At 41.5% G+C, this 22,295-nt stretch overlaps 3 protein-coding genes and 1 long non-coding RNA gene across 8 annotated transcripts; 1 reads left to right on the top strand and 3 right to left on the bottom strand.

The window, feature by feature from the left end:
• Positions 1-478: 478 nt before the first annotated feature.
• On the top strand, positions 479-21,971 carry LOC148401836 (uncharacterized). Of its 4 annotated transcripts, none has more exons than XR_015853866.1 (4): positions 479-933; positions 12,176-12,376; positions 14,520-14,609; positions 20,815-21,971. It is a non-coding gene; the product is annotated as an uncharacterized LOC148401836 (long non-coding RNA). The 4 variants fall into 4 exon arrangements; XR_015853864.1 differs by lacking the exon at positions 20,815-21,971 and adding an exon at positions 16,001-20,735 and having other exon boundaries at positions 14,520-15,863; XR_015853865.1 differs by lacking the exon at positions 20,815-21,971 and having other exon boundaries at positions 482-644; positions 761-933; positions 14,520-20,735.
• LOC148401837 (double-strand-break repair protein rad21-like protein 1) lies at positions 1,716-7,057 on the bottom strand. The gene is made up of 14 exons (XM_088358970.1): positions 6,934-7,057; positions 6,164-6,335; positions 5,953-6,079; positions 5,568-5,667; positions 5,315-5,397; positions 4,774-4,872; positions 4,557-4,652; positions 4,358-4,453; positions 3,634-3,863; positions 3,472-3,541; positions 2,832-2,965; positions 2,673-2,762; positions 2,429-2,506; positions 1,716-2,268 (listed from the first exon to the last, which is right to left on the bottom strand). The coding sequence occupies exons 2-14, from the start codon at positions 6,311-6,313 to the stop codon at positions 2,092-2,094; spliced, it is 1,530 nt and encodes a 509-aa protein (XP_088215096.1). The 5' UTR covers positions 6,314-6,335; positions 6,934-7,057; the 3' UTR covers positions 1,716-2,091.
• On the bottom strand, positions 7,710-12,500 carry LOC148401838 (opsin-5-like). Of its 2 annotated transcripts, XM_088358974.1 has the most exons (7): positions 12,198-12,500; positions 10,954-11,044; positions 10,367-10,457; positions 10,122-10,284; positions 9,690-9,817; positions 9,284-9,618; positions 7,710-9,008 (listed from the first exon to the last, which is right to left on the bottom strand). In XM_088358974.1, the coding sequence occupies exons 3-7, from the start codon at positions 10,455-10,457 to the stop codon at positions 8,538-8,540; spliced, it is 1,188 nt and encodes a 395-aa protein (XP_088215100.1). In that variant the 5' UTR covers positions 10,954-11,044; positions 12,198-12,500; the 3' UTR covers positions 7,710-8,537. The 2 variants fall into 2 exon arrangements, with proteins under 2 accessions (XP_088215100.1, XP_088215099.1); XM_088358973.1 differs by lacking the exon at positions 10,954-11,044 and having other exon boundaries at positions 7,711-9,008; positions 12,198-12,499.
• Positions 14,805-18,954, bottom strand: emilin3a (elastin microfibril interfacer 3a). The gene is made up of 4 exons (XM_088358965.1): positions 18,631-18,954; positions 18,418-18,537; positions 17,317-17,813; positions 14,805-17,223 (listed from the first exon to the last, which is right to left on the bottom strand). Exons 1-4 carry the CDS (start codon positions 18,783-18,785, stop codon positions 15,311-15,313), a joined length of 2,685 nt encoding a protein of 894 aa, XP_088215091.1. The 5' UTR covers positions 18,786-18,954; the 3' UTR covers positions 14,805-15,310.
• Positions 21,972-22,295: the final 324 nt, after the last annotated feature.

The following is a 22,295-nucleotide window of genomic DNA, read 5'->3' on the forward strand; positions in this document are numbered from 1 at the left end:
CGCAGGCAACGTGGGTTCACAAGTTCCCATACAGGGGGAGTAAAGGGTGAGTGAAGGGTTGTCTGTTTGGACAGTGATTGACTGGCGGCCCACCCATCGTGTAGGACAGGGTCGGGAAACCTATGGGTCGCGAGCCATATATGGTTCTTTTGATGACTGCGTCTGGTTCGCGGACAAATCTGACATTTGTTTACACAATCGAAGTCAGAAATAATTTTGTTATATTATCAAAGTAGAAAATAGATCGACTGAAATCAAAATGTTAAATCAGCTTTCAAAATATAAAATATGATCACGTTTGCAAGACATCCCATATGTTTTCTTCCGCTGAAATCCACGGTTGCGTCATATCAGCCAATCCCAGATGCCCTTCGGTGTAGAGATGGTTGACGCCAGGTCGGACAAAAAAAAAAAAAGGAGAAAAAAAAGCGCGATTTTTATTGGACAATACGATGCCTACGGGGTCGTGAAAGGTAAAATTCCATCCGCTTTATTTAAAATTTCAGCTAGCTAGCTGGTGTGTGCCAGGCAAGCAAGAAAGATGCGAAGAGGAAAAAAAAGATGACGATTACCGAACATTTCAGAGTGAGTGGACCGAGCTAGTCAAGCTAGTCAACAGCAACTCCGTGTATGGACCAGACAAGGTGACTTTAATTCAGCTAGTTTTGCAGGCGCATTAGCAATTGTGAGGAACGGAAAGCCATTTTTACTGATGGCGAATATTTCATCATTTATGCTTTTTGACGACTTCATGGATAAGGAAAAGATACTCAAACGGATAAAAGACATGCCTCTGTCAGCAAGAACCGTTCACGATCGGTCAATTTTGACTGATGAGAGCCTCAACGCCTGCATGAAGCTCAACCTCACCGCATATCAACCGGACTACAAAACCATCAGCAAAACAATGCAGCCCCAGAAGTCTCATTAATGGTGAGTTTTTTTTCTAGACTTCAACATAAAAACGTTAAGAATACATTAGTACGCTCAAAAAATCGTCAGTCTTAATTAAAATACATGCATTTAATTGTATTTAGCCCATTGTTGTTGTTGTTTTAAATGGTATGGCTCTGACGGGAAATGGTTATGGCTATGTCCGCCAAAAGGTTCCTGACCCCTGGTGTAGGAAGTCAGCCGGGATAGGGTAGGCTCCATTCTCCAATCAAGAATGGATGGAATAAAAAAAGTCTTCCCAGAAGAGTGAAATGAAACCAGCAGGAAGACATTTCTGCCAATATTCATACAGTATGGATTAAACACATTATTATGCTTAGGATTGGACAATCTCCGGTTTGTATTGCAGACCACCCCCGTGATCCACAAAGTAGCAACTCAATACATTTTATGATTTGTATATACACCAAATGAGCATGTTTATGATCCCAGAAGGAATGCATGTGAGTTGCACCATGCAGGTATTTTTCTCGACTGGGAATCGCCATCCTCATGGTCGACAGTATTGTAGTATCTGTGACGATCTATTGAGTGACCTCAGAGTCAGCAAACAAGAGTCGAGTCTTGGTTGGGAGTTAACTGGCTTAAGCGTGAGCAGCTATGCTCAGTTACTTGAGTTGTGACAAATGGCAGGTCGTGTTTGTAATATGCGTTTGTGTTCATTTTGCTACCTCTGTTTAACACAGTGAGCCTAGAAAAAGTGAAGTGTAACATAGCAGGGATGATTGTAATGCAACAAACCTGAATGATACACATTGCAATCAGATCTTAATAATTTAATGACAAATTGTAACTTACAGTTTGATACGCACTGCTGGCTTTTAAAACAGCAACAGCGTCAGCATTTTCAAGCAATAAATGTCAACTGTCCAACAACAGAACAACTGTTGTTCAACGTTTCACTCATAAGAAAGTGCTCTGTTTTCAGTTCAACTAAAATTGGGTTTCACTTCAATTATGAGTTGCTCTAGAATGAATATAAATACATATTTTTCTCTTGCAATTGTATTATTATTTAACACACAACCACGTTCTCCAAAACCGTATTATTATTTAACACACAACCACGTTCTCCAAAACCAAGACTGCAACCTGTTGAAGAACCCACTTACAACTTCTTAAACTGTATTTAGTGTTTCAACTTGAAGAATGCAGAACCAGGGTGAGAAAGATGTCGTGGCATGGACCACTCTGGTGCAGATTCACAACCCCTTCCTTATGAAGCATAAGGCAACACTGGAATGTTCTAGCCACCTGCAGGCGGGTGTGTCCTGAGCAAAGGTCCCTCAGGCAGAACGAAGTGCCCTCAGAACACTGCCACACACGTGCACACACACATACACATAACTTTAATATGTATATACATCTATATATATAAATACATATTTGTTTGCCATATAGTCTAGAGGAAATACTGGATTTAGGATGGTTGATATCAGCATTAATAATAACTACTTTATTTTTAGGGACTTACTTGTAGGAATTTCAGAAGCATGTGTGCCTGTCGGTACACCGTCTGATTCTCCCAAGAGTTTTGGCAGCCCAGCAAAGACTGCAAGTTACAAAGGGACCGTGTTATTTACAGGAAGTGTCGGCTCAACCTCCAGGGAGACACGTTAACAGGGACCAAATGGTTTGAAAATGGTAGCCCCGCTGCCAAATTAATTTGAATCCAACAATGCTGGCAAAAGCTTGAGCCACACAAACTTTGAAGCCACCTGACTGTGCTGCTCCATGTGAGACTGATGGACAAACATCGGGTACTCTGGTGAAAGCACTGGTTGACTTGTGTCCAATATGTGTTCATCCTGAGACACAAAGCGCATATGATAAATGTGACTGAGGCATCACAATTGGCTAGAAATAGTTGCGCTTACTTGCATGAGCTCCAAGTCACTCATGTGTTCACTGGAATAATTAAACTCTGTGAGCTTGTGTTCTGTGGAGGAATCATTGAAGCTTTCTGTGCTGAGTGGGCTCGTGTTACTGAGAGTGGACACAGGGTACAGAGCTGTGGAAAAGAACAGAAACACTTCAATAAGACACGCTGTTGTGTGTGAAAATAACGGCGACCCAAAAACTATTTGAGACCAATTCCGATATTTGGCAGGGAAAAAAAAAGTCTGAGAACTGACAAGCAGGTCAATTTAAAAAATATAGAATTAATTTTAAAAAAGTAGGTTTTTGTCCATTAATGATTGCAATGACAAATATATCATTAATTGCTAGTTATAACAATTGTAAATTACGTATTAAACCGGGAGCCCTTGCATTAATTAGTAACCAAATCGCTCTGAGAGATGCTTATTGGCGTCAGAGCACCGTCTAGTGGACAAACGGCACAATAACATCATTATTGTGACTCCAACACTGATTACCATTGACTGTTTCATGGGACATTAAGAATATATCATCGTGTAATCTGTAAAACTCTGGCAAATTATAATTAATTTAAAGAGCCAATGAAATCAGATGACGGATTAATCGGCCAGGCCCAACTCGAGCGAAATATCCTACCTTCATGGTCATCTTGCCGCATGACCTCTTCCTCCTCAAATGTCACCTGGATAACGTCCTTTGGAAAAGCCTATCAAGAGAAAATGGAATTCGGCAGTATCATAGATTTCAAACGGGTGTTTTTATGACTTGATCTGGGAGGAGAAAGTGGTTTCGGGGTACCTCCTTAATCTCTGAACCTATAACATTGGAGCATGGCTGCATGAGCAGTTTGACTGCAGTTCCGCTTTCTTTCCAGTACATTAGCTGTTGAGTGGGGGGAGCCATGATCGGGATGTCAATCAGATCGGAGTCGTCGCTAAGCTGCATCTGCATGACTTTGTCACTCAGAAATGTCATTTGGTCCATGATCAACTTGCACTTCCTCTGTCTTCTCTTCTTATTTGTACTTGCTGAGGAGATGAGAATAGTGAGTCAAGTAATGTTTGATACATCTAAATTTGAAATAATTGCCCATTAATTTTTTTTCAAATTTATTTTAAAAGTGGAATCGGTAAAAAAGTGCTTTGCAATTGCCGAACGTTTTGAAGACAATTTGGAATTTTAGCAAGAAACATGAAGTCAATACACTTTACTTGCTAATGTGGCGGGCCAGATCTAGCCCACAGGCCAAATGCCTGTGCAATGGAGACGTGTCATGTAAATTCTATGACCCCTGATAATCACTACCATCTTGGCCATGACGGGTATCCCTTCAAATGGTCTAAGTAAGTACTTTCTTAAGCAATTATCCTCCGGCTGTAAGCCAATGTCAACATACAAAGAAGTTTTTGGCCATTCGACTTGTATTTGCAAGGACGTCTGTCCTTGGATTGACCAGATTTTTGCATGTTTGGTTTCAGACATTTAAGTGTAATAGGTGTACATAAAGTTTGGTTGTGCCTACAAGTGTCAGTCAAAGGCGGAAGGACAAAGGATGTCTGCTTGTAAGATGGCTGATTCAGGGATACTTCTTCCTCTGCAGGATCTCTTCTAATTACGTCTGAAGAACAGAGGGAATTTCTCAACCAGGAGTTTGCACCTATTTTTACATATATTTGTGAAACTGAACGCTAAATAATGAATCTCTAAGAACCCTGTTGTACCATGCTTTTGGTTGAGGGAATATTTGTTAGGTGTCTCATTATCATCTGGGATGAACTCAGTAAAGTCAGGATGAGTGCCGCAGGATGTCAGGAAGTCTGTGGGATCAAAAATCACAACTTTATTGACAATAGATGACAGAGAATCAAGATGAATTGGTCAAAATGGACACAATCGTAGAATACCGTATGTCTGTTCAGATCATTTAAGAAGACCTACCAAGACATAAATCTACTCCGATGTCCTCATCCCCGAACAAGTCTTCTGGGTGACCCAGAGTTTGAAAGTTCATATCCAGCTGACTGATGGTCATATCAACTGCAAATCACAAAGAGAGAACAATAATCCAAACCAGTACTCTTTCAGTATTCACCTCACTTGAAAAAAATCTGAAAATGTTTCTGGGGGGAATGCTTCTTGGGGATACAGTGTCATCTTGATTTTTTTTTCCTAAGGCACAGTCAATACCAATTAATAAGAAGACTGAGTAAGCAAATCTTGTATGTGACAAACATTTGAAAACAAAAGATAGATAAAAATGGGTGGATTTTGCTGATAAATGCAATATTAATCAAAATGCTGTGTTTGGACTATTGGGGGCACATATAACATGTTATTGTGAGGAAAAAAAATGGGGTTAACTTCCTCTTTAATGTGTCCTATCCATCTTGTGCCATTCATACAACAGAGTACTTAAAACTTAAGAACAGATTAAACTGAGTATAGATAATTTTATTCTTCTGTTTTTGTCAATGGTTACTTGAATGTTCCTTGATGGTAATTTCCTCTGCATGACTTAGGTTTTGCGAGTAGACATCCACATTCATATCCACGTTGAAGTCACTAATGCAGGGAAAGACATAACGAATAATAAATACCAATCAAATAATTAAAATTTTCAATTATACATTTATTTGGATATGTAACTGAGGAATGTAATATTCAGCCATTTATAATTCATATTTTTCACTCATGGTTATATGAAGTGCAATCAGAAGAACACAAAAAGGTACCTTGAGTGAGGCAAGTAAGAAACGTCATTACTCAGGGAGATTTCTTTTACTGTGGCCTCAAATCCTTCACAAGACAATTTTTTTGTCTTTTCTGGAGCATCTGGAATGTAAAAGGTTACAAGCAGATGCCAATATCAGAATAATTTTACTTGATAAGAGAAAACTAACAGAACCTTCTGGGCATGAGTAAAAGAAAATGTCTATACGGTCCCTTAACATTCTGGCACTAATCAACTCAGTGTCCATCAATTAATTGGTATAAGCATCCAGTTAGACATTTGGCTTTTTTTTTTTCTTTCTAGTCACATATTTTAAATTCCATCAAGTTGGCCAATTTCATCAAATAAAAATTGCACTCCGCAGATCATGAGTACAAATGTTTTACCTGGCCGAAATGACAGACTGAGTTTATCCAGGGCATGACTGCAGTCTGTTAGGAGATATTTTGCTTTTCTGCATAAGATCTGAGTCACGCCCAGAAGTAGCGATCCAGACAGTCGTAAACCCAGAATCTGTAAATACAGTAGCATCCATTTTGTACAGTACTTTTGGGGCATTTGTTGGGCATATGACATTAATACTTTAGAATTGTGCACCTGAGGGGAAGATACAATATCTTCTACTGCTGAATCCAAATCACATTCAATAACATGGGTCTTGGTGACCTTACTGTTATAGTACACAGATAACCAAATTTCCTTCAGCTTTTCCCACTTGTACAAGAAGGGTTTCCAATGGTTGAACATATTCCTGGAGTAATCTTGTCACCTGAAACAAAAATATTTATGCTATGGTTTAATTCATGTCATTGTGTTGCCAGCGGTTGAGTTAAATTACAAAGTTTGGCAGCAAATGTCACAGAAAACTTCGCTTTGGTTAGGAGTTTAACATAGGTTTTCACAAAAGTACAGTTCTATATTAATATAAGTGTATAATGTATAACCCACTTTTTCTCACACTGTAAAACATGGGAGTGAATAAAGTTTTCCGAAAAAAAATTAAGTAAATTTTACGAGGAGTTTATGAGCTTTTTTCGTTTTTTTTTTTTTTTACTAGTTTACTGTCACAGCTGGTGACAGTCGAGTAACCTAGCAACCACTGAGGGGCATCCGAAAAATTTTGTGTCATTTGTCATTGTCAGGAGTAAGGAAAACATTGACTGCAAAATTGAATTCCTTCCTTGTGCCCAGGGTTAAGGTGAAAAAAAAAAATTACGGATTTCAGGGGGGAAATAAATTTGACAGGTTAACGTCGACGCTTGTAGTTAGGTCCTTTGACGAGGATTTTACCACATAGTGTTAACCTCCAATTATGGACACAGCTCAGAAGAATAACGTCGTACATGTATATATATTTTTCAACTCACAGTTTAAGCTGATAAAAAATCCGTCATCAATTCCAGCAGCTCTCGCAAATGACGAGTACTTCACTTGAAAATCCCGCTTCTTTCTTCGGCTTGTGACGTCATGTAACTTTCCGGCCAAGAAAATGGCGGCCCGTTTGACGTAATGCGGAAAAAAGGCAATAATGTGGAGTTAATAGCACGCAAATTACAAGCATCAACGACGTTTTTTTTTTAACCCCAGCAGTGCTTCCAGAACTGCAGTATTTTTATTTTCATGATTAATTACCCCAAAACAGTGGTCTATTATAATATAATAATATAATAATAATAATATGTAATATAAGGCTTATATTATACACAGTATGGGCTACAAAACAAACTGATGAATAACTACTTATGAAATTAGAGACTAGTAAAAATTGTTCAAATATTCTAAAACGGTGGATGATAATAGAAATTGCTTGCAATAGCTATATTTTTTTAAAGTGAAGACAATTTGTACCCCATGCACAATTTGTCTTCAGGGGCCACATAAAATGATGTGACGGGCCGTATCTGACCCCCGGGCCTCGAGTTTGACACATACGTGCGAAATGGACAGATCAATTTAGAAAGAAATATTAAATAACCCAATTTATTTCTAAACCCATTTTATTTGGGCGGGCCTCCTTCACTGACACCTGCGCATAAGTATAACCAGTATATTTCTCTTGAACCCCTCACCACCACATCACTATATCAACACTCAATCTGTTTAATAAACATAACTCGACTTAATCAAACAGAGCGCAATATTTTATTTGTGTATTTTATGTATTTTCTACACATGCATGAAGTATTACACAGCACAGTATCACATGTTTTGGGATATGTCCGGTAGCATTAAAATTGCTCCAGGATTACGAAAGAGAGCACATTACTTACAATGAATGTAATCAATCAGTAATGTAATCAATATAGTGTCCACATAACACAAGACTGTATAGTTCCAAGTGTATCACCTAAATATGACTGTTCCACAATAAAACCGAGTCCCTGTGGAGAAAAGTGGCTGCCAGAATTTGATGGATTCCATCCTTTAGAGGAAAACTAAATCAATTGCAATTATGTTTTACGTGTCCCCACGAGTCTAATCGCAGTAATCTGATTAATCTTGTGTTCTTGGAATAGGAATTAAGAGTCATCGATTCTCACCCACCCCACGGCATGTCATTTTGGACTTTTACCGCCTTCTACTGCAGACAGAACTTTTGATCAAACTGCACTCTTGCTTGAATTGCGAGCATCACAGTTTCACGGTTTTTGGGGTTTGTGCATTGTCTGCACTGTCAATTTGATATAATTTTTGAATAAAGGGATGGAAATAAAAATGCTTTTTTCACAGGCTTCATTGATCCGTCAAAAATAAAAATAAATAGTTTATTTGATTATTAAAATCATCATTGGTTGCATACCAAATACTCGTATAGATTTTCCTGCCAAAATGAGAAAGACCACATCCATTTTAGTAACACAATAAGAGCTGACCATCTCGCAATTTTATAAAGTTTTGCAACTTGTACACAAAAACACCTTCCCGGTGATGTCATCATGTGTTTCTGGTCCTGTTTTGCTTGGCAGCACCACTAGAGGAAGTCAGCCAGTGGTGTGGTGGCGGCGGCGAGTTGGCTTAGTGTCACCTCTCTGTGAACCGATCCAGTCAGTATGCAAGCAGTCCTTTGGGTTGAGTTTACACGACACTTGGCAGGATTGTTAACGTAGTGAAGACACACCTCACATCTGTCCACTTGCACGTTTTTAAAGCGTGCGGGAATACTCGTGTCTTTGCTGCATTGCGGGGTGGCACCCAGTCGTGGACTTGACCTATAGATCCTCTGCCATAACGTGAAGGTGTCCCTGTAGAGACACTCGCGGAAGTTTGGCTTGCACAGCAGGTAGACCGCTGGATTGTAGACGGTGGAGGATTTGGCAAATACAGCGGCCACGGCGAATGCGGACGGAGGAACCCGTGTGGCGTCACTGAATGCTGACCACATGGCAACACCGGCATAGGGAGTCCAAGCACAGAGGAAGCCTATACACACTGCTACTGACAGCTGTAGAAAAGAATAGAGAGAGACAGCTACTCATCCATAAAATCATAATCTCTCGTTCGGGGTAACGTTCCAGACTACAATCGACAAAATCTATTTGTGTACAATATGCTGTATTTCAAAGTTTCATGCATATTTGGCTGAAATATATTCACGTGAGGTCACATTTATGTAAATATATAAAAGTGTGTCCAGATTTAAAATTTTATATACGACTGTATTGTACTGCTCTACTTTCACGTTGCTAACGCTGAAGAGAGACACTCACTCGCTCTAACCTTGACAATAAGCGAGTGCGCACTGGTGCTCTTAGCTTGCGGTGACACGTGCTGCTGGACAGCCTGCCGGGACCCTCGTACCGTGAGCAGGATAGACGAGTAGGAAAGAAAGATGATGATGCAGGGCAATGCGTAACAAAAGATAAAAAGGCAGACAATGTACGACATGGCTGAAAGCTCGTGGTTGGGCGCGTGCCAGTCAATGCAACAGGCCGTGCCGTAGGGTTCCGTGCCATATCGTCCCCACTGCACCAAGGGCCCTAAGGCAAACACTGACGCGTAACACCAGACTCCGACCACCAGGAGGCGAGCATGTGCCCAAGAGAACTTGTTTCCTGAGACAAGAGAATCAGTGAGCTGTTTTGCTAGTTGCAAGCTACTAGTTGGTTCTTCATGTGTTTCTCACCATAATTTGGAAAGCAGACTTTAAGGCAACAAACTAAAGAGAGGGCAGTGAGGTTTGTCAGGCTGCAAAGACCGAACAGTACACCACACATTGCATAGAGTTGACAGGTGGTCTCTCCAAAAAGCCACCTGTATGCAGAGAAGAGAAGAAAATTGTGAAGACTGGAGGAAATTGAACTTAAATATCAATTAGAGCTCGACCAATATGAGATTTTTGATGCTAAAATCCTGTACATGTACACAAATTCTCATGATACCCCCAAAATAATTCAAGGCAAGCAAAATAGTACTAAATAAAACACTTGAATTTGTAACACTGTCAACATAGGAGTCCCTATGAGATGTTTAACGATAATGGTCGACTAATTAATAGTGGAACCTTGCTTTTTTTGTGGTAATTCCATTCCAAAAAGTCTAAAGCTTGATGGCATACCTGTGTGAGAAAGCTGACGGTATTGCCAGGGGGAATAAAGAGAGCGTCATCCCAAGGTCACTGATGGAGAGATTGATGATGAAGAACTCGGGTGGCTTCAGGCTTGAGCGTTTGTGATGTGCAACAAGTAACAGAATGCAATTGCCCAGGAGGGACAGCACGCCTGGGCGGGAATTGAAAAAAAATATTGTTCAGGTGTGCCGACTTGCCGAATTCCGCTGAGGATCATCAAGGAGTTTACTCACAATATAAAATATAAATTGAGCCCATGACGACATCATACTCCTTGGAGATAGTGGAGGTAAACACAGCTGTTATGTCTGAAGCATTTCTCATCTAGAACATTGGCACACTTATGAGTCCATTTGGAATGAAAACATGCACATTGCACACACACACACACACACAACAGCAAACACTTCAACAGCTTCTTTCCTCTTTTCAAACAATAAACTCTCATTCTCTATCTCATCTGCGGGGACATATGTGTGGAGGTACTATTCGACAGTATTGAAATTGCAACAGTGACTCAAGGACTGAAGTATGCAGGCAAGATCAAGAGAAAGACTTGATTGTGATGCAAGTGAGCACACCAGTCAATCTTGATCTGTCTGAGTGCCATCAAAACAAAGAAAAACACTCATGCCTCATTTTAATGCTCCTTGAGAGCGCGATTGTTTCTTGATCCATCTTGAAAGGTTGGCAATTTGGCATTGAGAGCACCAATCCCATGAGTTCGTGGCTATCCAGCAATGTTGGCATGATCTATATGTTGTATGGTGGGTAATCTGTGACGCATGTTGACATCTATGGAAGTGAAGGAGAAAAATACCTCTGTGGTGGGGCCAGATGGCAAGAGCCTGGAAGAGTCAAAGCAGCTCAACTGTGCTTTTGGCTTATTCGGTCTGACTTTTCAGGCTGAGCTATGAACAGGTTGATTAACTTTTGTTTAGCCAGTATTTTTATTTACAGAGCTGTTTTATCTGACTCAAGCTGACTGAGTTTGCATGTTCTCCCCGTGCCTGCGTGGTTCAGACAATGCAATGATGGATGGTATCAGTTAATTTTGAGGATCTAAAATATTTTACTCCACTTGTGTTGATTTTTTTTCTCAGATTTTGGCTCTCTCAGTGGCGCTGTATTTATATGCATCCCCTCACTTGAGCCAGACATTTGTCACTCATTGAGCAGTGATGCACAAAGCCAAAGACCTTGGGAGACCTATTAGGAGCCTGAAGTGCACCGTCTTTACCCTTGCTGTGTGTAACCGACCGCCTGCTCTACTGAAAAGTCAGTGACAGTGACAATCAAACGCCATCGTGCTCCACTATTTGCACAGCAACATGACAAAGTGACTGCGGGGCTTTCTTTCAAACAGCACTTTGAAAACAAACATCTTATGTAATGGGCTCTGGAGACCATCAGTCAGATGAGCATTTAGTCTGCCGTTGATTATATTCATAACATTTGGTGGTTTTCTTGTCTTTGAAAAGTTCCCATAACAGTCAATTACTGGAGTGAAATAATCTTTAAGAAAAAACACTTGTCTTTTATTAAGCTGTTTTTTATGTGTACTGCACTCATTAAGGGAAGCAAATTTCTTGTTAGATAATTTTGAAATCATTGTCTTTTCAGTTTGTCATTAAAATCACATCGGACATCTCACGGCACCGTGCGCATCAACAATGTGCTCAGGGTCTTGTTGGTATCACAGCAACAAGCTCTTTGGAAAATGATAAGAGCTAATTTGCAACAGAAATAATGAAACACCAAGTGAGTGTATGGCATCAATTGTGCAGAGAGGCAGAACTCATTACTGCCCTGCTACTGTGATGTCAGCATGTACATTCACCACTTTGTACTTTTGAACCTTGTTTGACTTTCAGTCAACACGTGAAAACAGGGAAAACAGAACACAACTTGTCCCAGTCTGAATGTAGTTCATACATTTAAAACACAAGTGAATGTACACACACTTGTATTCAACTAGAGTAAAAATTTTATTGTAATTATTCTAAATCTGAATCTCACAGTCTGATGTGTAAAATTTACAGGAGACCAAGTCGTGCTGCCTACCTTCCAGGGAAGAATTTCTTGTCCTCTGTGAAACTCATGGAGGTCCAGTACAGAGCAAGACACTGGACATGAGCTCCAGCCAACAACTGAAAATGAGATGGAGAGACAACCTGGCGCCACGCTGAGAGCTAAATGAGAAAGCGTTGGAAAGTAGCAGGGCGAAACGAGTCCAGCTTAAGGTAACCTCTTCTCTTTCTTCACGACACATTCACACACATCCAGCAGGCAGGTGGACGCTTTCATGTATGGTATCGTCATTATTGTGGAGATGCACGGAAGAGAGAGGGAGGGAGAGGGAGAGAGAGGGAGGGAGGGAGAGAGAGGGAGGGAGAGAGAAATAATGGACGGGGGAGGCTGATTTGACAGGCAAGCTCAAAGTGTGGCTGATGGCTCCAACTATTACTCATCCTATTTACTTTATGGAGCCTAACACAGTTTCCTTCTGCTGTATACTTATAGTGTTCCGTAGTCAAGAGAAAAGATTGTTTTTTGTCTTGGGTAGGTAACATTGGCAGTGGTGTGGTTCAAAATCTCTGAAAATAAAGTAGAGAGTGAAAATGACAACACATTACAAGGAAGTGATCACTTAATTTTGCATATACTATTTGTTTGCGCGCCCTAATTGACGCTGCTCTAACGCAGTTATGTTTTTTTCAATAAAATTTTGTTTTGTTTGTATTGTTGGTATTCTCGGAATAACCATTGCTGCTGAAAATGAAGTATAACTGGGGTGTCAAACTTGTTTTTGTCACGGGCCGCATCATAGTTTCCTTCGGAAGGCCATTATGACTGTCAGTCCAAATAAATGTACGAACGTCTACACAACAAGCTGATGAATAACTAGTTTTGAAATCAGAGACTAGTAAAAACTGTAAAGATGAATGCTAATAAAACTTGCTGGCTACATCTCTATGAGTGAAGACAATTTGTAATTCTAGTATTGACACAAAGTCAGTGCAGAATTTGTCTTGGTGGGCTAAATATATAATTACACTGTGGGTCAAATTTGGCCCACGGGTCAATGTTTGACACCCCTGAAGTATAACAACAATCAAACGTAGTGTAGTTCGGGACTGAGAGCAACTTTATCAGGCAATTATTAAGAGCTGATCCTCTCAAAATATAAAGTCAAATCGACTTGGCCGCTGCAGCAAAACCAGTAGGAAGCATTTGCGATGCACCAAAAGCACTGTGTCATCCTACTTTAATCGTGTACCGCCACCCGCATGCAGCCGTCTCGCTCACAGGCTGACAGTCGTGGAAAGCCGCTTAAGGGAACGTGGGCTCTCGAGCCGAGCTGCGTCGTGACTGCTGGAATATCAGCCTGCCTCAAAGAGAAGGGCTGTCATGTTAAAAAAAAAAAAAAAACAAGCAGGGTTTTGGGCCTTCTTAGGCCACTTGACCTGACATGTTGAAATGAGCCTAGTCTAGAAGTTGAAAACTCGTGGGTGTCATATTTTTGCCACGCTTGCTTTATGACCCCTGAGAACAGTTTGGGAAGATTGCTTCATCAGTGAAATGCAGTAATGCCTTGATTTATGGCTTTAATTTATTCCTTGAAAACGCTTGTTGCTCACAACACTCTCATCCTTCTCCATTGAAATGAATGGAAATCCATCCCAGCCGCCCCCCATCCAAAACACCAACAAGACGTAACAGGATTTGTAACATGAATATCTACCAAACAAAAAACTAGCATTAAACACAATTTGTGCCATGAGCATTGAAGAGGAATGATTTAAGTTTGCTCTTAAAGAGTGTTAGTAGCCATTTGTAGCGAATCTGGAAGATCACTCCATAGGATCAAGCAGCTGAAAGTTGGATCCCCTTGATCTATATTTTCAGATCTTGGGAACCACAAATAAATATGAGCAATCTGAATCAATCGGTGCATTCTGGGGTCAGACCTTGTTCACGCAATCAAAGATGACATCATACTTCTGTCAGCATTTTAACTGTCCATCCTCCAACCATCACCGTAATGAGGACAAAAACTCTTGAGGACACTCTACGCCGTGAATCACCTTTAAAACCATCCTCTGCTTTTGTGCCAGATTTGGGTTTTGCAAATGTTCACGGGTGAGGAGTAAAAAAAAAAAAAACTCATCAAATATCTTGTTAAAAAAAATCTTGTCTGTATGCTGTGAAATAAATACTTGGCATAACAGAAAAAAACTGCTAAAGGAGAGAGCTCTTGCTCTTTTCTCATGGTCCTCTTTGTGACATTTCAATCATTTCTATTAAATTGATGCGAGAGATGGAAAAAAAAAAAGAGTGCAGTGGGTTCATCATCCCCATAATTGTCATTGTTTGTCCGACAAGGATTCTCCGCAAGGTCACTTCAGTCGTGCCTTTGGAATGCTGAATGCAGTGTGCACAACTCCGAAGATGGATAATGGATGTGGGCACAAGGTGACACCACTGGGCTGCTTATTGTTTACTTCTGGGACTCAATGTCTTTTATTTTTATTTTTATTTTTATTTTTTCTCTGCAGTATCTTCCAAATTATGTCAATTTGCCTCTCTTGGAATGCTTGCCTCCTTGTATCTGCAACTGTCACGACTTTACAGGGAATTTTTGCTGTCAGTATCTGATCATCAGGTTAATTGTTTTAGAGATATATAAAATATATTTTCAGCAAAAAAGCATTTACAGTAGAGAATGTTTATTTTTGTGCTGGGCAACCCTAAGCAAAGTACAAATAGATGAGGAATTCAGGGCTATCAAAAGAAAAGGAGTAATACAATATTAAATTATATAAAAAAAAAAACATTGTGTAATTTAGTCTCCACATAATAAGGTATAAAAAGTAGAACATCACATAAAACAATTTTAAATATATACAAAGACTTTTCAACATGTAATCAGCACAGTAAGAAACAATTTGGTGGGTGTTGAAAACGACTTAGCACCTTCACGAGTCAAGTAAAAGTAAACGTTTGTCATCACAACATTGAGTGGAGTCAGTTAGTTGCTGCAAAACGTTTTAGACTGGATATCAGTTCGAGTTTACAAAAAAAATGACACTAACATCAGGAGGTGTTCATGGACTTGCACAGCACCAGTAGAATATTTACCCTTCATTTTTTTTCATATAATTTATTTACTATTTTTAAGTAAACGTGTCCCCGCGTTGTAACTCTTGCTCGTAATTCTGTTGTGCTGATTCTGCTCTCGAGCTGCAGTTTCTGATTTCGTCTTTCAGCTCAGACAACTGTTGGGAATGGTTGGAGAGAGTCCCATTGAATTGCATGAAGAAGCCGTTGGATTGTCTGTCGAGCTCCTCCCTTATTCTCTCCAGATCTTCTGCTACAGAATCAAGACCTTTACATTGGTCCTCCACATTAGCAACACGTCCACCGACCTCTGTAACCTCTTTTTGTACGCCCATAGCTGTGCTCCGACAGCCTCGGATCTCATCAGCGAGCCGTCTCTTCATTTCCTGCAACTCCCCCTTGAGCCGGGTCAGTTTGCGCTCACCTGTACCAAGCATGGAAGCCTGATGTCGAACCAGTTGGACCACGCCCTTCATCTGTTGTGCCAGACGTGACTCTCTCTCGTGCCAGGAGCTGTTTGCTCGTCCCACCTGGTGGACTACGTTCCCCAGTGATTCCTGAATTCCTTTCAGGGTCCGGTTGACCGAGCGAACATTGAACCTAAGGATGGTGAGCTCACCGTGTTCTTTTGGTCGCTGCTCTTTGTTGGTCAGATGCCTCACGATGTTCTGGAGTGTGATGTTGAGGCTGTTCAAACGGTCACCTTGCCTTTCTAACAACCCCTCGACATTCTGATCTTCTGCCAGGCTACTACTTGAAGGAGCGGAATCCCCTTGGAAAGCCATGGGTTTTTTAGATGCCGAACATGAGGAAGAACAAAGAATCTCTAGGTTGCTCAGATGCTTTTGGACTCTGTCCACGTCCATCTCGAGTCTCCCTCGGAGGGACTCCAGCTCTGTCTCCAGGGTCGGAACGGCATGTCCCTCGAGAAGCGCAGGGGCAGTGGCATTACCTAGTTCCTCCAAAGCCATCAGTAGGCGTCCTTCAAGTTCCCTCAACTTGCCCTCCATTCTGGCCTCCAGGCCTAGTCCTGTTTCTGCTTTGTCTGAGATGCTGCTTCTCCTTACCACTTGCCCAGTCAGGTTGAGCTTAATCTCGGCATATTTAAGGCGCCCCTCTAGCATTCCCTCAATGTGGTCTTTATGACCTCCTAACTCTACTCTTAGGTGACTCTGAGACTGATTGAGGTCTGCCACTGATGTTTCCACCAACTGCACCCTATCGCTCAGTCCACTCACCACAGAACAGCAGCTTTCTATTGTGTTCAAATGTTGAACCTGCTCCTGAAGGTTCCTCAGCTCTCTCCTTAAGTCACTGGCACTTTCTTCCAAAGCATCTTCCATTTGTTCCTGCCGTTCACCTCGCTCCCTCTGACACTGGCGACGTAAGTCTTCTGCTTTCTCCTCACATCGGCCCACTGCAGTCTCCACCCGTTTCTCAAACCCACCCAGAATGTCTGTCCTGGCTGCACTCAGTTTGGCATCCAAGAGCTGCTCAGTATCCTTTGAGGCTTTGCTCTCAAGATGGGTCGAGTCTGATTCTGCGCCTTCTCTGGTTGCTAACTTCTCAAGTGCTCCGTCATGTGTCGTTACTGTGGCTTTAAGCTCCTGAAGCTCCAATGTCTTGGCTCGCAGCTCGGTCTTGAGCTCTTCTACTCTTCCATTCAGTTCCGTGAGCCCTGAAAATATGTGTCGACCATCTAGACCACCGGCATCGGGATCGCCTCCAGGAATCTCCGCAAAGCCTACTGTGGAGGGACTTGAAGATATAGCAGGGGCCGAAAGAGGACTGGGGGCGGCAGAGAGCAGAGCTGTGAGCATCCTGTTGGCATCTTCTCTTAGTGATGCTCGAAGGCTGTCCTCCAGGCCATTCACAGTCCCCTTCAGGGTCTCCAATCCCTGGTTCAGACGTCTTACGTCCTCCTCCATTCGAAATATTCTTCCCTCTGTCTCAGTGTCTAGAGCTTGACCTAAAATAACAATGGGATAGATTTAGTATTATAGTCAGTCACATTTATTACAATAACAGAAAGCAGACCGGATTGGAATGGATATTGATTCACCTTCAGTTTGTTCGCCATTGGTAGGAGCAAGCGTCACTTCTGGTCTATGCTCCACTTCTTCTTGATTCTGTTCATGCGCTGTGTGATGTTCTTCAATATGGTCCGGCATGGGCTCGGGCCCATCTGGATATGGTTCAAAAGAGGTGTCTGGGTAGCTGGAAGATCTTGGCAGTCCAAAGTTAGGCATTGGGTATGAGTTGAAACCACCGGTGGGAGGTCCTTTGGGTTGATTCCATGGGTTAGCTTTCACAACAGGGTTGCTAGGTGGGCCCTTGAAAATGGAAGCCTTAAACATAGGAGCTTTGTATTGGGGTCCCTTGAACTGTGGGCCTCTGAATGGTGGCCTGTTAAACGGTGGCATGCTTTTCATGGAATGTTGGTAAGGTGGGGGTCCCTCCATGCAGTCATAGCCAGAGTACCCAGGACAACAGCGCCACTCTAACTCGGTGACTGTTTTATGTGCCACTTTATACAACGGTTTGTAGATCAGGCGATACCTGAAGAGAACAATTTGGAATGACTTACTTTTGGCTTTTCACCTCAACATTGAAAAGTCCATCCATCCATCCATCCATCCATCCATCCATCCATCCATCCATCCATCCATCCATCCATCCATCCATCCATCCATCCATCCATCCATCCATCCATCCATCCATCCATCCATCCATCCATCCATCCATCCATCCATCCATCCATCCATCCATCCATCCATCCATCCATCCATTTATTTATTTATTTAATCAGCATTTTGTGGTAATGTTTGTACGCAAAGATATGATGATAATTTATGTATAATTAAATAATGTAGTGGTTAGTCTGGTAAGATGGTGACTTTGGACACCACCCGACAGTGACAATGTATTCCCAAGAAGAAAAAAAGTACAAACAAAATAGAGAGCAACATTATGGAGGATTTAAAAGAAAGTTACACCTAATGCTGCTACAGTAATAATTTCACAGTGGCAGATATAATAATAACAATAATACTTATTGATATACTGTAATGGTGAATGATGATACATGTTTGAAACATCTATGGATGTGCATTTATTTGTATTTAGTACTATGTAGAATGCATAATAAAAGGAAATCACTCACATAAGCGTTGGACAGTTTTTATGCCAGGAACACTTGTTGTACTCAGCTTTGACATACGGGGCCGCCCCATCTTGCAAAGTGAAGGAAACTGTCTTTTCGATCACATAAGCACAGTGGTTCCTTTTAAAGAGGACAAGAAAGACGGAAACACGTTGTTAGTGAGTTACAATTACATGTATTGTAGACTTGAGAAGCCAGAGAACCAAAGCTTACTTGTGTCTGCTGGTCGGTCTTCCTTGCCCATGGTGCTCAATCAGTCCAGATCTGTAGTCACTATAATGCTCATACGGACCATATGACTTTGCTTCTCCACTTGACAAATATAGCATCATTGCTATAAAAAGACTTGCTGCCATTGAGAAATCCATCACACGGTATCCAATTGTCCCCGGTTAAAAAAAAAAAACTCACAGATGAAAATGTATTTAAAACTCGCCTTCCATCAACTTGGTCAAATATTCCAAAATGTACTTATTCAAACCTGAACCAGACAATCCCGCCACTGTTCTTGTGAGTGCCTGTGATGAAGTCCGTCAGTACACTGACTGAGATTTTGGGTGCCACTAATAGGACCCCAAAGGTCCCATTTACATATCTCCTCCCACACACCCTCCCCAGTGTGACACCAGCATGCTACTGGAACTGACGGAGTTGAATTAGCCCACACCTAATATGATTCACTTGCCCCCAAATGTATTTTGAAATGAAAAATTCCAATGTTCACGCTGCTGTATTCCTTATGGCGACATCATAGAAAACCAGAGTGGAAAAAAGTATAGTCTGTCATGTTTTAAGAGTAGGCAGATGATCCAAGATGAGAGGAGAATATCATTTCAGTGCTTCGCAACATGTCCTGCTCTCCCTCAAAAAAATTTAAAATTCATTTTCATGTGAAAACTTTTGGGTTTTTAAATTGGGTGAAAATTCAAACTTCTGCACGTTAAAGTATCAAAAGTAAAGTACACTTTAAGAATGTCAAAAAATACAGTGGCAAGAAAAAAAGGAACCTTTTGGAATTGACTGTCAGTCGCCACCCACTCACTCTCCTGCCATCAAATTTGCCAGAGATCTTGGAATCTTTGACTTGACATGTCCATGCACGTGGGCAGAGTCTGAAGTGAACCTAACAGTAAACCTCCATGGTCTGGAACAAATAATCGCAAACACTTCCGGGCAACAGCCACACTTGTGAATGCCATGCCCCGAGGCTTCAGATTATGAGGCGAGTCTTTGTGTGGTTGAATAAATAAGCGCACTGCTCTTTATTTGAAAGATAATAATGACTTTGGCAAAAGTAAACAATATTGCAGTATTTTATTTTAACAGGATAGCCATAATTATATGAATTCCAAAGATCAGCAGCAGTGAGGCTTTCAGAATCCAAATCTGCTTTCAGCTTCTACGATACGTGATCAAACTTTGAACAAGTGCAGTCATTATTTTGCTGATATCGCTTGACTGAGCTTTTATTTCTCTTTTTTAAGTAAGTCCATTTCCTGTATCCTGTTTGTGTGTGCCCCGACCCACCTCAATCATCTGGTAACACCCTGTCCACACTTTGGGTGTGCAGGGTTATTTTTAGAGCACACTACTTTTTCCCAAGACACACCTTTTCTTCTCCATTTGTAAACAAGCTCCCGTTGTATGATGTGAAACACGTTGTATCCGCGCCGTAATGTTCTGGCCGGGTGGAACAAGCGCAGCTTTCTCCTATAGCCGGCTGGCGACTCCACCCTGACTCGTGCCTGAATGGCAACACACATTTTGTGGCCGTTCTGGCTTGCACCCGCGCGGCTGTCTTACGACTTACGTCAGGCAAGGTGAACAGGGTGAGGCCTCATGGCTCTGCCCGGAAAAAGAAGAGAAGCCATACATTGCCTTTTCTTTGACTCCCAATCAATCAAACGCATACTAATGACGATGAATGAGTCTGTTGACTTTGGGCAGCCTTTTCTCATTTTCTCTGTGCCTATTTAATTTTAACACTGGCAGTTGAAATTCAGAGCCAACATGTTAATCCCTTGATGTGTGTTGTAAGCCAAGGCAGCGTGTTTTCTTCCACACTGCATGCTTTTGCATATCATTTTGACTTGATGACATAACAAATGAGGTTAGTTCACAGTAGCGCACCATCCACACCATTTGACAGCCTTTTAAAGAACCTTTAATTCACCAATTTTAAACACATATGTAAAAAAAGTGTTTAAAACAAATATAAGCTATGTTTTAATGTTGAGTTTTGATTTTGACTTTTGAGATCTGGCCAGTGAATTTCATAAGAAACAAACATTAGTAACTGTCAGAGCTTTTAGAAATGCAGGTCTCCAAGGATGTTCTTGTTGATCTTGTGCTGCTGTTTGTCTTGAATCATCAATTGCACCTCTTGTGTGTTCACAGCCATGCAAGAGAACAAACAAGAATAATTGGTCTCAACACTTCACAAATCTGGACTGCTGGCGCACCCAGAATTTATTGAATTATTTGATTTCTGTATTCTATTTTTTATTTCGTGTTCATTTGTACTTTCTTGAAGATGATATGCTCACTCTGAGACATCAGGATTGAAAGAATTTTAAAGTGACACAGATTGTCCTGAACAAACCTCATTTGGAGGCCACATGCCAAGTCAGAGGTCAAGGCACACTTCACACATTCGCTAAGAGGAGCAGTGTGTTTGCTGTCGCCAGGCTCCTGCTGGCGTGTACACATCTGGACAACATGCACGCACACACACGCACACAAACACACACATGCACACTGACTACTGTCTCTTTAAAAATCCTTCTGCTCAGTTCTTTTGAAGATTTTCAATATTCTGCCACTACATAGGGAAATACATAAATACAGTAATAATTTTGCCTATTCTTTGCCAGGCCGCTTTAAACAACGTATATAATCACAATCCTCACATCTAAGATACAATTTGAGGTCAGAGTATTGCCACATGTCACTATGACAAGCAGAGAAAATGAAAAGATTTTGGAGGGGGAGTCAGATCTGTGTCCCAAGACTTATGCTCATAGTGTGCTGTATATTAGTGGTTCTCAATTAACAGAATGCAATAAATTATGTCAAATCTTTATTCAAATAGTGCATTCCTCTAGGGACCACTGTGATGATGCTAAAACAAAACAATAATAAACAAATTCGTCCTTCTGCTTTAGGTCTATTCACAGTTCTGATAGGATAATTACATGAGTAACATCTCTGCACAAGTAGGTTTTTTTTTGCTTTCTGAAATAAAAATAAATTTAAAAAATAAACAAATGTGGAATTTCGGGGTCCATATGGAAGTTTTGCAGAACTGACATTAGGGTAAAGAGGAGGTCCTTGAAACCATTGTCGGGTGGACCAAATATTTTTGAGAAACCCTGCAATGTATATGTTGATTGCTGACTGAATAATACTGCTCCCTTGCAATAGCCATGACTGCCTACCAACTTGGCCTGCGTCTGGATAATGCCATGATTGTCTGCCTGCCTAGCCTGCGCTTGGATGAAGCCATGCCTGCCTGCTTGCCTGCCTGCCTGCCTGCCTGCCTGCCCGCCCGCCCGCCTGCCTGTCTGCCTGCCCGCCCGCCTGCCTGCCTGCCCGCCTGCCCGCCCGCCCGCCTGCCTGCCTGCCCGCCTACCTGCCCGCCCTGTTTCAGGATGAAGCTATGACTGCCTGTCTGCCTTGCCTGCGCCAGGTTGAAGACATTCCAAGCCTGCCTGTGCTTGGATGAAGTCATGACTGCCTGGACGAAGCCGTGACTGCCTGCCATTCATATGCCTGGATGAAGGCATGACTGACTGCCTGCCATTCCTATGCCTTGGTAGTTGCTTGGTACCAAGATGCCACATGGTGGGGCCAAAGCTCTGCTAAATAGATAAGTAGGA

This window comes from Syngnathus floridae, chromosome 2, assembly GCF_059516105.1.
Source record: "Syngnathus floridae isolate MCC-2025c chromosome 2, RoL_Sflo_1.0, whole genome shotgun sequence".
In the NCBI taxonomy this organism is placed as follows: Eukaryota; Metazoa; Chordata; class Actinopteri; order Syngnathiformes; family Syngnathidae; genus Syngnathus; species Syngnathus floridae.